General features: G+C 42.0%; 1 protein-coding gene across 1 annotated transcript; it reads right to left on the bottom strand.

Annotated features, from left to right (window-relative positions):
• Positions 1-716: 716 nt before the first annotated feature.
• TMIGD1 (transmembrane and immunoglobulin domain containing 1) lies at positions 717-11,820 on the bottom strand. Its single transcript, XM_045888139.1, has 5 exons — positions 11,739-11,820; positions 9,423-9,701; positions 6,200-6,475; positions 1,783-1,886; positions 717-761 (listed from the first exon to the last, which is right to left on the bottom strand). Exons 1-5 carry the CDS (start codon positions 11,818-11,820, stop codon positions 717-719), a joined length of 786 nt encoding a protein of 261 aa, XP_045744095.1.
• Between the last annotated feature and the right edge of the window lie 1,298 nt (positions 11,821-13,118).

Below are 13,118 nucleotides of genomic sequence, written 5' to 3'. Positions count from 1 at the left end.
AATGACGATCATGGCAATAAGAAAAAAAAAATCAAAACAAAATTCACGCTCTTGGAAAGAACACCTTTGCTCTTTTTACCCACTGCTTACTTCTCTGAGGCTGGAGCCAACAGACTAAAGGAAGCTCCACAGAGAAGGCAGTGTTCAGAATGAGGGCTGGGGCTACAGACCCCATTGTGAAGGAGAAAGGAGAAGGCAACGTGGCTCCCCACCCCACCCCACCCCCCGGGGTAAGCCCTCTCAGCCATTTACGAATGTGGCAATACAATGCAGGCAATTTAGCATTTAGCCCAAAACTTCCTAAGTGGAGAGCAGGCTTAAGACCAACGATAGTGGGACGCCTGGGTGGTTCAGTCAGTTGAGCGTCTGCCTTTGGCTCAGGTCATGATCCCAGGGTCCTTGCTCCGCAGGGAGTCTCCTTCTCCCTCTGCCTGCCACTCCCCCCTGCTTGTGCGCACTCTCTCTCTCTCTGACAAATAAGTAAATAAAACCTTAAAAAAAAAAACCAACGGTAGTATCCTCAGTCCTAGGCAACCTTCCAACCTAGCCTCACCTGTCTTCCTCTAAAGTGGAGGCAGATTCTCCGCCACCCTCCATTCTTGTCTGAACCTCTTCACCTCCCAGCACCTCCCACCTCAGGAGGAGTTTGCCCAGTATGACACACACCACAGCTACCCATCTGCTTCTGGGAAATCACTGGCCCCAGCCCGGAGTACTTACAAAGCTGTGTCTCTTTGAGGATCTTCATCCTTTCTGCACAGCTAAAAGCAAACACAAGGGCAATGAGTTTGCCTGCTTTTCTAAGGCTGTAGATAAACATTTTGAATGCACCAATGTGGCTCAAGGGATAGGAAACCCAAATGTCTGTTAATCTCCTACCGAGAAAAATACTCATCGATACAGAGGTGGCTGGAAATACAGACACTTCTGCGCTGGTATCTGTCTTTGGCCATATTAATTATTTCTATTGAACCTACAGAGATGTAATTCTTAAATCAAAATGCTTCCAGGATTCTTAGGTAGTTGAATATTTCTTTTTACTTTCCTTTTCTTTCTTTCTTCCTTTTTTTTCCCCAGGCAAAAATTTGCTTTGGGTTGGCACCAGGGGGTGGGTGAATTTCTTCTTGGGAGACGTTGTTGCCCTGAATCATACCCAGGTACCATATGTTTCAAGAAGATGCCTCTTGCTGCATAACTAACAAGCCTAGACCGTACTGGCCTTTTCTTAGAGGCTTCCTGCCACATTTGCCTCCCTTTGGCACTGGAATAACCGGCGAAGCCAAATGCATGGCATCAACAGAGGCACATACACTCTGCACCAAGCTAACCACCAAGGCGAGCCATTCAGCAGTTCAAACTCCAGCCCACGGCTACCAGGGCCTGGGGCTGTACTCACAAGGTGAGCAGCAAGGGCCACTTTTTTTTCATGCAGATCTCTGAACCCATAGCAGATGTTTCTCTGTATATTTATTTATTGTCCCGAAGGTACCATAGCAACAATAAAGGGCAATTTAAAAGGAAGAAAAATCAGCCCCCAATCCCCTACTCCTAACACCACAGCTATTTTCACCCAGGTTTTGTCCCGATGCCTTCCCAGTCTTTGTTAAAGGGGTACTCATAGTATTTGTATGATTTTTATTTCTTTGAGCAACTTCCATTTTAGATCTTTAGAGAGACCAGAGTGTCCAAGTGTGGTTCCCAACTCCAGAGTCACTTAGACAGCCAGTTCTCTGCCTGTATTTAGGTGACTTTTTACCTAAATAGCTTAGAATACTTAGATACCTTCATTATTCTTTTTCTTCTAGCAATCAGGCCAAAGCACAGCGTCAGAAAGACCACAACACACGCAGCAATAATGGGTTCTATTGGTAGAGCCACAGTTCTATCTGTTGGAAATGCAAACACAAGGAGCAAGAGCTGACATTTATACGAGTCTCGTTTATATACTTCTACTAGATCATTCTCTTAATTAAAGCCTCCAAACAACCCAAGAAGGTAGGAATTATTCCCTCATTTTACAGGTGAGGAACCACTGATCCAAAGTCACAGAACGAGTAACTAGCAGAGATAGGCTTTGGATCCATTCCTTTGTGGAAGGATAATTTATTGTAATATGAATAACTCTCCCAAAGCAGGTAGTCAGACCATTTTGTGCTTTCTTCATCCAAAATTTTTGCCACACAGAAAGCAGAAATAGGCTGAAATCAATGTTTTTTTTTCTGCACTTTGAAAAGCCCCAAAGATATTCGGAGGTATCTCCAAGGGAGAAAAAAGAGGAAGGACTTAAAGGCAAGAAGAGAAAAATTAGGGGTGTCTGGCTGGCTCAATCGGAAGAGCATGCAACTCTCGATCTCAGGGTTGTGAGTTTGAGCCCCATGTTGGGTATAGAGACTGCTTAAAAATAAAATCTTAAAAAAAAAAAAAAAAGAAGAGAAAAGTGGAAGAGCCTGCTGGACTAAGGGGAGAGAGGCCTCTGGCCCGAGGAGTAGCACTGTGATAGTGCCCCAAGCAGGTGACAAGACATTATACAAGGTGGCTGCATGGTCCCCCTAGGGAAGCAGGACAAAGCACCAGCCTTCCCAACCTTGGCAAAGATGTTCATACCTTTCTAAATGACATGGAAGAACAAGGTCTACTTCTAATTTGGGCTAGAAAGAGATCAGCAGGGGTGCCTGGGTGGCTCAGTCGTTTTAAGCGTCTGCCTTCGGCTCAGGTCATGATCTCAGGGCCCTGGGATCGAGCCCCGCATCAGGCTCCCTGCTCTGTGGGGAGCCTGGTTCTCCCACTCCCACTCCCCCTGCTTGTGTTCCCTCTCTTGCTGTGTCTCTCTTTCTCTCAAATAAATAAATAAAATCTTTAAAAATATATATATAGGTTCCAAAATATGAAAATAAAGTGGCAAAATTAATAAATGTTCAAACATCTATAAAATGTAACTTTGTGTCAACTGTAACCCAACTGTTACATAATAATAATAATATTTAAACTTTAAGAACCAAATTAATAACTTATTTATAATAAAATCCAAAATGTATGCAAGTTACAAACATCCTTTCAAAATTTTTACAGCAAAGAAGTATACTTAATGTGCTTCATTTTAATGTTTGATATGATATGGGATGAAACTTTTTTAAAAAACATTTTATTTGTTTATTCATGAGAGACAGAGAGAGAGAGGCAGAGGCAGAGGGAGAAGCAGACTCCCCGCCGAGCAGGGAGCCTGATGCGGGACTCGATCCCAGGACTCTGGGATCATGACCTGAGCCGAAGGCAGACGCCTAACCAAATGAACCACCCAGGCGCCCGGGATGAAACTTTCAAAAGTAAGAGTGCTTAATTAAGATCAACAAAGACATTTAAATGACCCAGTCTAAGCCCCAGAATTCAGCCTAGAAAAGGGGCAGGGCTCCAATCTTGGATAAGATAATATTTAAGGAATTTATAGGAAATAAAAAGTGTGCTGCATCTCTCCTACTGTCCTGTTTTACTCTCTTATTTGTAACCAGACTTGGTTATTTTTTCCCCTCCGTATTTATTAGGCAAGATAATCCCAACACACAGGCTACACTCTTGTGTGCTCAAGATCCACGCTTTCACTTCTAGCTTTGCATGGCCTCATTTAGAAACTACCCTGCTGAGGGGTGAAGCCGGGAGAGGCTCACGGCAAACATATTTAGCCTGAGCACCAGCAGCAGAGCACTTAATGCTGTGAAGGCAGCCCACAGCCAAGGAAATAACAGAGCAGGAAGAAATCAGAAAAACAAGCTGGTTTGGAAGAGCTCCACCCAAAACAGGATCCCAGCCACCTAAAAGCCAAGTTGCCAAGCTAGCATTCTGCTTGCCACACGAGTTGTATGTTTTATTTTGTCTTTTTTCTGGCACAGAGCACTCGTGATTCCTTCTTAACCAACAGGGATGATATAATTCCCTAATCTCTGCGCATAATTTTCACAGCCGATTGGAATGGTGTGGCTGGAGGTCCCATGCTTCGGAGAGGAGGTGAATAGGCACGGCTTCGATAGGGTGCCTCCTCCACCACTTCTAGATCCCATGAGTACTTGGGTTATTTGTGGGTTTGGTTTTGAAAGCAAGCAGCCCTGGGCGCCTGGGTGGCTCAGTCGTTAAGCGACTGCCTTCGGCTCAGGTCGTGATCCTGGAGTCCCGGGATCGAGTCCCACATCGGGCTCCCTGCTCAGTGGGGAGTCTGCTTCTCCCTCTCCCACTCCCCCTGCTTGTGTTCCTGCTCTCACTATCTCTCTCTGTCAAATAAATAAAATAAAATAAAATAAAAAGAAAGCAAGCAGCCCCTGGGCATACCGTCACTGCTCTGTAGGACAAGTTACTGAACATGCCAGTAATCACAGTAATGGACCTTCAACTGGGTTGGTATCCCAGACCTCTCCTCGAGGAGGAGGAAATAAGCCCTGTGGTCACATCATCCAACACTTCTGGCAGGGCTTCCTGGCTTCCCAGGAACTAGCAAGAAAGGCAATGTGTGGGCACAGGGAAGCAAATGATGAAGTGAATAATGTTCTAACAAGAAATAGGAGCCTCAGCTTGTTTGGCTGTTCTTAGAATATTGGCCTCGGACCAGGTAATGTGTGCATGAGCATTTTCTGCATCTGCTACCCCAGGTATCTTGCCTTTCTCTTTTTCTTTCTTTCTTTTTTTTTTTTCAGAAAACTTAAATTTTATTTCAACGGATCCACATTATCCAATTAGAAAGAGAAGGGACTTATTAAAATGTACCCAAACTAAGGCTTTCCAACCAGAACATTAACTTAGCTTGCCCAAGTTTGCAGATGACATGATCTGATATGTCTCTCAACTTCATAAATGCAGTTTTAACATGAAAGCAAACTTCAAAGATTTTTTTAGTATGTTTTTCCTGTATATTCAGCAACTAAGATTGACAATTAAGGGTCTTTTTTTTTTTTTTAAAGATTTTATTTATTTTTATTTGACAGAGACAGAGACAGCGAGAGCAGGAACACAAGCAGGGGGAGTGGGAGAGGGAGAAACAGGCTTCCCGCGGAGCAGGGAGCCCGATGCGGGACTCGATCCCAGGACCCCGGGATCATGACCTGAGCCGAAGGCAGTCGCTTAACCAACTGAGCCACCCAGGCGCCCGACAATTAAGGGTCTTAATAAATGGTTGTTTCAAATTAAAGAGATGTTATCTAAGAAAACTATGTTAACCAAACTTTCGGAATCTGTTATCAGAAAGGAAGTTATTTTTGAACTTGGATTCAGTTAATAGCAGCAAAGAATGATTGACAGGTATGATTGCTGCCAATTTCCATCTCATACTGTCCTGCTTCAACATCCAAAAATTTCCAGGGCTTGGGCATTGTCTACAGAAGCCCTCAAGACTCAACATCCTCTACAGGTCTTTTCTGCTGTGCTTAGATGGTGGCTTTCTTTATCCTGCTACCAAGATCATTCCTATTCCAGTTATCACAGTTGTGTTCTTAAAAATTTCTTTTTGTGCTGCTCACCTCAAGGTCAGTTTTTGCCACAATCACCCGTGGTAAGTGGAGGTGTGGAAATATTGGTTTGCATTCCATTCATTCCCTGACCTCATTTCTTTCTACTGTCTTCCTTGCTTTCTCTGCTCAGGTCCCCATTCTCTTCTTGTATGAATGAGAAGTATGAGGGAAGAACACTTGGAACTTCGTTTGTTCCCTGTTATTTACTGCAGGGATGAAAAATCTGGGTAGGTGGAGCATGAAGCCAAGAGAAAGACCTTTTGCACCATCTACCCCCTCTCTCACTACTGCTTAGCCTATAGATTACAATTTCAGAGTTAGGAATGATTTAAGAGACTCATTTTCTTATCTATCTTTCTTTCTCTCTGTGTTTCTGACTTCTTTTTCTGTTTGTCATTAGGGCTGTAAACTCAGAAGTCCAGCTCCTATGAACCTTATTGCCCAAGAGGATTCATGAAAGGTACTCCTCCCTAAAAGCCACCTGGAATTGTCTTCTACCCCTTGGTTCTAAAAAGGACCTTTGCCCAAAAAGCGGTGTTTTATATGGAATGGGATCCTAAATGGAAGAATTGAAATTCCTTGGATAGGGATGACTCTCCAAAGAAAATCATAGCCACTAATCATAACTGTCATCATCATTTGTTGCCACAGAAATATTTAGGAAAACCTATTCTGACCTTTTGCTTACTATTACTTAAGAAGAGAGTTACCTTTGACGATGAGATGAAAGTCCTTGGTCTCCACTTGCAGAGATGAATTGGCAACACAGCTGTAGGTTCCATTGTCAGATTTCTTGACTTTGGTGATTGACAGTTGAAGAGACTCACTTGTCTGATGGACTTGGTAAGTTTTCTCTAAATTCAGGATGTTGCTGTTTCTGTACCACATCATTTGAGCCTGGGGGTTGGATTTCACACTGCAAACCAACTTCACATCACTGCCTTCCTCAACTGCTTGGAAGTCATCTCCACTTAGAATAGGGGGGACTGCAAGACTCAAGCATTTAGGTTGAATTAGCTGATAAGCAGTAGTTTACTGTCAACGTTCAAGATCTTCCTTCAGTCTATCTCATGTAGTCATCCATTCATTTGACAAAAATTTATTGAGTATCTACTATGCCAAGCACTGGACTAGGACTCAGGGATCCAATGGTAAATAACATATATCCAGTTCTAAACCTCATAGAACTTCTATGTGGTAGAGAAGATGAACCGTGAAACAAACGTATATAATAACGAATCTGGGGCGCCTGGGTGGATCAGTCATTTAAGTGACCGACTCTTGGTTTCGGCTCAGGTCGTGATCTCATGGGTCGTGGGATCAAACCCCACATCTGGCTCTACACTCAGGGAGGAGCTTCTGCTTGAAGATTCTCTCCCTCTGCCCCTCCCCCACTTGCAGGTATGAGCACTCTCTCTCTCTCAAATAAATAAATCTTTAAAAAAATAATGGGGGGCACCTGGGTGGCTCAGTTGGTTAAGTGTCTACCTTTGGCTCAGGTCATGATTGCAGGGTCCTGGGATTGAGTCCCACATGGGGCTCCTTATGCAGTGGGGAGTCTGCTTCTCCCTCTCCCTCTGCCTCTCCCCCTGCTTGTACTCTCTCTCTCTTAAATAAATAAATAAATAAATAAATAAATAAATAAATAAATAAAATCTTAAAAAGAGAAATCAGAAGCAACTATATGAAAAAAGAAATAATTAAAAATAATAAATAATAATGAGTCGGGGTGCCTGGGTGGCTCAGTCAGTTAAGCGTCTGCCTTCAGCTCAGGTCGTGATCCCAGGGTCTTGGGATCGAGCCCCACATCAGCTTCCCTGCTCAGCGGGGAGTCTGCTTCTCCCTCTGCCTGCCGCTCCCCCTGCTTGGGCTCTCTCTTTCTGTCAAATAAATAAAATCTTTTTAAAAAATTTTAAGAATAAATAAAATAATGCATCTGTATCAAGTAGAAGATTTATAACACTACATAAGAGCATAAGCCTTGAGTCTTTGCTCTCTAAAACCAATCTGCACTAATATGTTGGAGAAAACAGTATAATAGGAAGAAAGCAGGAATTGCAGCTGTCCCTAATTCCATCTACACCACTTACTGTGACCTTGAGAAAGTTACTTAACTGCTAAGTAACCGCTCAATTTCCTCATCTAAAAAGTGGGATGATACCTTTCCCTGCTGTAGACATTAAATAAGATAACGCCTGTATAGCATTTACCACGGTGCTAGTTACTATCATTGTGGTGGTGGCGGCCATGGTGGTTTTGAGGTGTCCTTACATCCTCTATTTTTGCATGTTACCGAACCACATTTGCCCTGGCCATATCTACTTGCATTTCCTCACTGATCCTCTAGAAATAATGTCCTCCTCCCAGAAGGTGTTCCAATCATGGCAACTCTGACATCGATGGAAGGTATGACCTTCTGAGTCTCCCTCATCCCTCTGTGTGAGCAAGTCCTTACTCTCTCCATGATAAGGGCAGTCGTAGAGACATAGATACTTGAACACATTTATCTTCACCAAATAATTCCAACTCACCCCCACCTGGGCTTTCCAACATGTAGGAGGAGAAATGGCTGAGCTGACTCTTTTTCTTCTCCATGCCCCTTGCGTTTTAAGGTCAAGGTGCAGAAGTGTAATAAAGTGCTTGAAAAGTGGGCAGTAGGAAAGAGATAGAGGTGGAGAAGAGGAAAAAAGGAGCTTGTATAATCTGCACACTGAATAATTAGACCCTGAGTAGGCTGTGCTATTAATAACTCAGAAAAGTGACATTTTGTTGCTCTTTGGAATGAGCTTGAAATTCTGTATCCATATCCAACGAGGATGTTATATGGTATTCAGATATGTAGGAAGCTGCGAGAATAGATAACATAATTACCATATATACCATAGGGCTTGTGGACATGTCCTATTAGTTGTTACTTTTTATTTAACTATTTAAAGTTAATTGTGAAGCTGTGAAGCCTGTCAGCTATACATAAATATTCCCTTTTGCAAAAATTAGTACATTTCGGATAAAGTTAAGATCCTCTTTGACTCCATCTTGTTCACTTCCCGGCTCCCCAAAGATGCTCACTGCTATGAGTTTGATGTAAATCCTTGCAGATCTTTTTTTAAAAAAACCAGTTTTTTATATACATATAATGTACCAATAGGAAATACATTGTATTGTTTTAAGAGGCTTATATAAAAGACTCTATTCTCTCAATAGCTTGCATGTTTTTGAGAGATATATCCACATTGAACCACAGAGATCTAGCTCATTGTTTTAGAGTGATACCATGTAATATAGGACTTTTTAATCATTTTACTTGATGGGCATTCTTTTCTTCCTTCCTTCCTTCCTTCCTTCTCTTCTTCTTCTTCTTCTTTTAGAGAGAGAGTGTGTGTGTGGGTGTAGGGCCAGAGGGAGAGGGAGAGAGAGAATCTTAAGCAGGCTCCAGACCCATCACAGAGCTCCACAGGGCTCGTTGGGGTGGGGGTGGGGTTCAATCTCACAACCCTGAGATCATGACCTGAGCCAAAATCAAGAGTCAGTCACTTAACCAACTGAGCCACCCAGGCACCCCTAGCCAAACCAATTTTAAAAAGGCAAATAACCCAATAGAGAAATGGGTAAAGGACATGAGCAGGCATTTCGCAGAAAAGAAACATGAACAGCCAATACATTTATGAAAGGGTGGACACCCTCATTCTTAATTTAGAAAATGAAAATAAAATTCCACATCAGGCCGGCAAATTCTTAGAGTTTGAGGATACTCAGTGCGCATGAGGGTGTAAGGAAATAGGCACCCTCGTGCATTGTTGTGGGAGCATAAATAGGGCAATGAGGCAACACCAAGCAAATGTGAAAATGCACACACTCTTTAGTCCCAGGTTTCAAGTACCAGTTAATATAGTGCAGACAACACAGACTAGCAGTTTCTTCCCCCTCACTCACAAATGACATTCAGCACCACCGAGACGGACACCGACTGGTCGCTCTGCAGCTTGCAGGTAAAGGTGACTCCGTTGTCATTTTCACTGATGGAAGAGACACAGACAGAGCTGGAGTTGATTTTGTTTCCAGATTTCAAGTCCACTGTCCCCTCTTCTCGGTACCAGAGAAGTTCTTCCTCCCTGGTGTGGTTTTGAACAGCGCATTTCAGAGATTCTTGGGAGCCAAGCCAAGTGTCCAGAATATAGTTCTCAGTTCTATCATTCACAGTTAAAACAGAACCTGGGAGGGCAGGAAGAAACTATTAACCTAAAGTGAATGATCTAAATGGTATAATCAGGAGATAGGTTAAACAAATCACATTACACAAGTGCAATGAACTACTCTGTAATAATTAAAAATAGTCATATTGATCTATATGATTTTACAAGGGAAAAGTTCCATAATGTAACTAAAAGAAGCAAAATGTTAAAATGATGGTTACCAGATTTTGCTACACATTGGACTCACCTGGGGATCTTTAAAAACACTGATGCTTGCTCCCACCCCCAGACATTCTGATTAATTGATATGAGTGCAATCTGGGCATTGCATTTGCAAAAAGCCTTCAGGCGATTCTAATGTGTAGTGAAGTTTGAGAACTACTACGCACAGAATTACCCCATTTACACACAAACACACACACGCACACACACATGCACGCACACATGCATTTAAGAGGAAAAGTCTTGGGGAAAATCTCAGTGTGTACACTGAATAGGGTTGATAAAAAATAGAGAAAAAAATAGAGAAGTGCTTTCCAGACTTAAACTGTTTACTTCAAGGGGTTGAAAGTAGCAAAGGAAGGGGGTGGAATTGGGGAAATACAAACGAAAAAGGACAATAGCAAAATTAAAAAATACTTAAGACACATTAGGTGAATAGGCAGAATGTAAATTACATCTCTAGTAATTACTGTAAGTATATAAAAATTGAATATGCAATTGAGTATGGACAAAAGCTGATTTGAAAAGATTTCTGATTAGGTGATGGGATTGTGGAAAATTTGGTCTTGCATTTCTGATGTTTGAACAATAATTGATGTTTAAACAGCTGTGGTTTGTAGCATAGATGAGTTGTTGTAGAGTAGATGATTAGAATATATAGCAGTTGGTCTTCATCTCTGATTTTCAGAAATCCATTCACTGTAACATACCTGAATTTCAGTTCTTACTTCCCTGGTTCAGAAGCAAGTAACAGAAGCTAAAATTGCCTTTAGCTGCCACAGACTTGCCCCCGACATAACATTTGTTAATATAGTCTGTAAACATATGAACTTTTCCTTTAAAATGCATAAACTAGGGGCGCCTAGGTGGCTCAGTCATTAAGCGTCTGCCTTCGGCTCAGGTCATGATCTCAGGATCCTGGGATCAAGTCCTGTGTGGGGCTCCCTGCTCAGCGGGGAGTCTGCTTCTCCCTCTCCCACTCCCCCTGCTTGTGTTCCCTCTCTCGCTGTGTCTCTCTGTCAAATAAATAAATAAAATCTTTTAAAAAATTTTAAAAAATGCATTAACTACTGGTGAAAACAATGTGATTGCTGCCTAGTATTTTTTTAGAAATCTGGAAGAACATATAACAAAATGTTGTTGAGTGGTTATCTCTGGATGATGGAATTTAGTTTTCTTTATTCTTTTTTTTTATTAAATATTTTATTTATTTTGGGAGGGGGAACAGAGGGAGAGAGAGAGAGAAGACGCTCACACGTGAGCAGGGTAGGGAAGGGCAGAGAGAGAGGGAGAGAGGGAATCCTGAGCAGACTTCCCGATGAGCCTGAGCCTGACACAGGCCGATCCCACAAAATCAAGAGGCAGACGCTCAACTGACTGAGCCCACAGGCACGCCTTCTTTATCCTTTTATATATTTCCTAATTTTGTTTTTTTACAAGGACTATGTATTACTTTTAAAATTGGGGTTTGTGGGGTAGGGGATCTACTTCCAGGTTGGGGGAGAGAACAAATGCAGGCAAGATTTTCCTGTAACTGGTATGCTCACATAAACAGAAGAGCTTATTTTGGATGTCATTACTAATGAAATGCATTAAAATGTAGAAAAACTCCGGCTGTGCTCTGGAGAGAATAGAATATTTACTCTGTCTTATAATATCAGAACCATAAAAATATTTTTCCATTTAATGTCTTATCATGTTGTCTGACTCCTCTACTCTGAGCCATACCAACTGTGTATTTGGAGATTTGGATTTTGGATTTTCCCAATGCCCACGGATCGTGTTTTAATCGGAAATGTTTATTTACAAAGAGACCAAAGGAATATCAACTTACTTGTCACCTCACAGGGCGGAAACAAAATCACTAAGAGAAGAAATCTGCACATTCTCATTAGGCCACTGATGTTCCACGCCATCTTTAACAAATTTACATCTGATCTGCTGGGGGAGAAAGGGTGTAGTTGGTTCTGTACTTTGGTCTGTACTGAGTTTATGAACCGTCCTCTTGTCTATTATGCATTTAAAATAAAATCCCAGATGAGTCATCCCAACTGTAACAGTACTTTTCCTAGTTTTTAATTAAACAGTCTTGTTCTGATTATTGAGTTCAAAGTACTTTTAGTATTAAGGATTTTTTTTTTTAAGGCAAGAAAAAGAAAACCACAAGGAAATAGGCTATAAGATATAGGGAAGCTATAAGGCAGCCCTGGGGAAAGTGGAGCCAGTCTTCCCTGGAGAAATTGATAGAATGTCATTTTAACAGAAAGAGAGAAGAAACTTGCTTCATTCACAGACAGTCTCTACTGAGCTGCAATAATTCTGATTTTGAAAGCCTCTCCTGGGCAATTTTTGTAAAAGTTGCTCTCTGCTAAAGAGAGTTTTTGAGACTGTTCCAAATTCCACAGACTCAAACGGTTCATACCCTAGAAGAGACTCAACTGCAACATGGTCTCTGGTCTGAAATCATGTTAATCTCTCTGCTTTCCCCCCATCCCACCACCACCCTCCCCCTTGGAATACACATTCTGCTTAACCCAGTATAGATGAAAAATAATGGATAATAAAGTCCTCCTTTTTCTTCCTTCTATGCTTTTGCTGCTGCTATCCCTCTCCCTAGATTCTTTCCATTTTATCTGGAAAAAACATGTATGTATCACCTCCTTTCAAGAGTACCACATGAATACAGTAGAAACACATGTTGAATGCTTTCTATGCAACAGGCACTGTGCTAAACACTCTACATATTTCTTTCAATCTCAATGAAGTCCCTAACAACCCTCTTGAGGTCATTTCTAAAGGTTTGGAGAGATTATATAATTTGCCCAAGATCCTGGAGACAGGAAATGTCAGGGCTAGGATTCGAACTCTGGACTCCCAAGACCAGACTCTTAAGCACCCTACGGCATAGACTGATATTCTCCTCCTTTAAGAAGCTGCCATTAATCCCTTCTGAGCCCTCTCCACAGACATTAGGGACTTGAAGTTTTGTCCCCTTAATACAAATATTAACCTTCAAGAGCTGGAATTTAATTCAAATATTAACCTGCCTAGGACTTCTGTAGGCAGGCTCTGCTCCTCCCCATCCCAGGCCGGTCCTGACAGGAGCAAGCTTCATTCCTGCCAGACTCACCCTTTCTGACTGGCAACCCTATGTCAATATTTCAATAAGATACATTTAGTACTAACATCAATTCTTCTGGGAAGCCTCGGTGGC

Source organism: Mirounga angustirostris, unplaced genomic scaffold (genome assembly GCF_029215605.1).
Source record: "Mirounga angustirostris isolate CCGP_5_RB_7025 unplaced genomic scaffold, mMirAng1.0.hap1 SCAF_17, whole genome shotgun sequence".
Taxonomy (NCBI): Eukaryota; Metazoa; Chordata; class Mammalia; order Carnivora; family Phocidae; genus Mirounga; species Mirounga angustirostris.
This window is presented reverse-complemented; position numbering and strand designations above follow the sequence as displayed.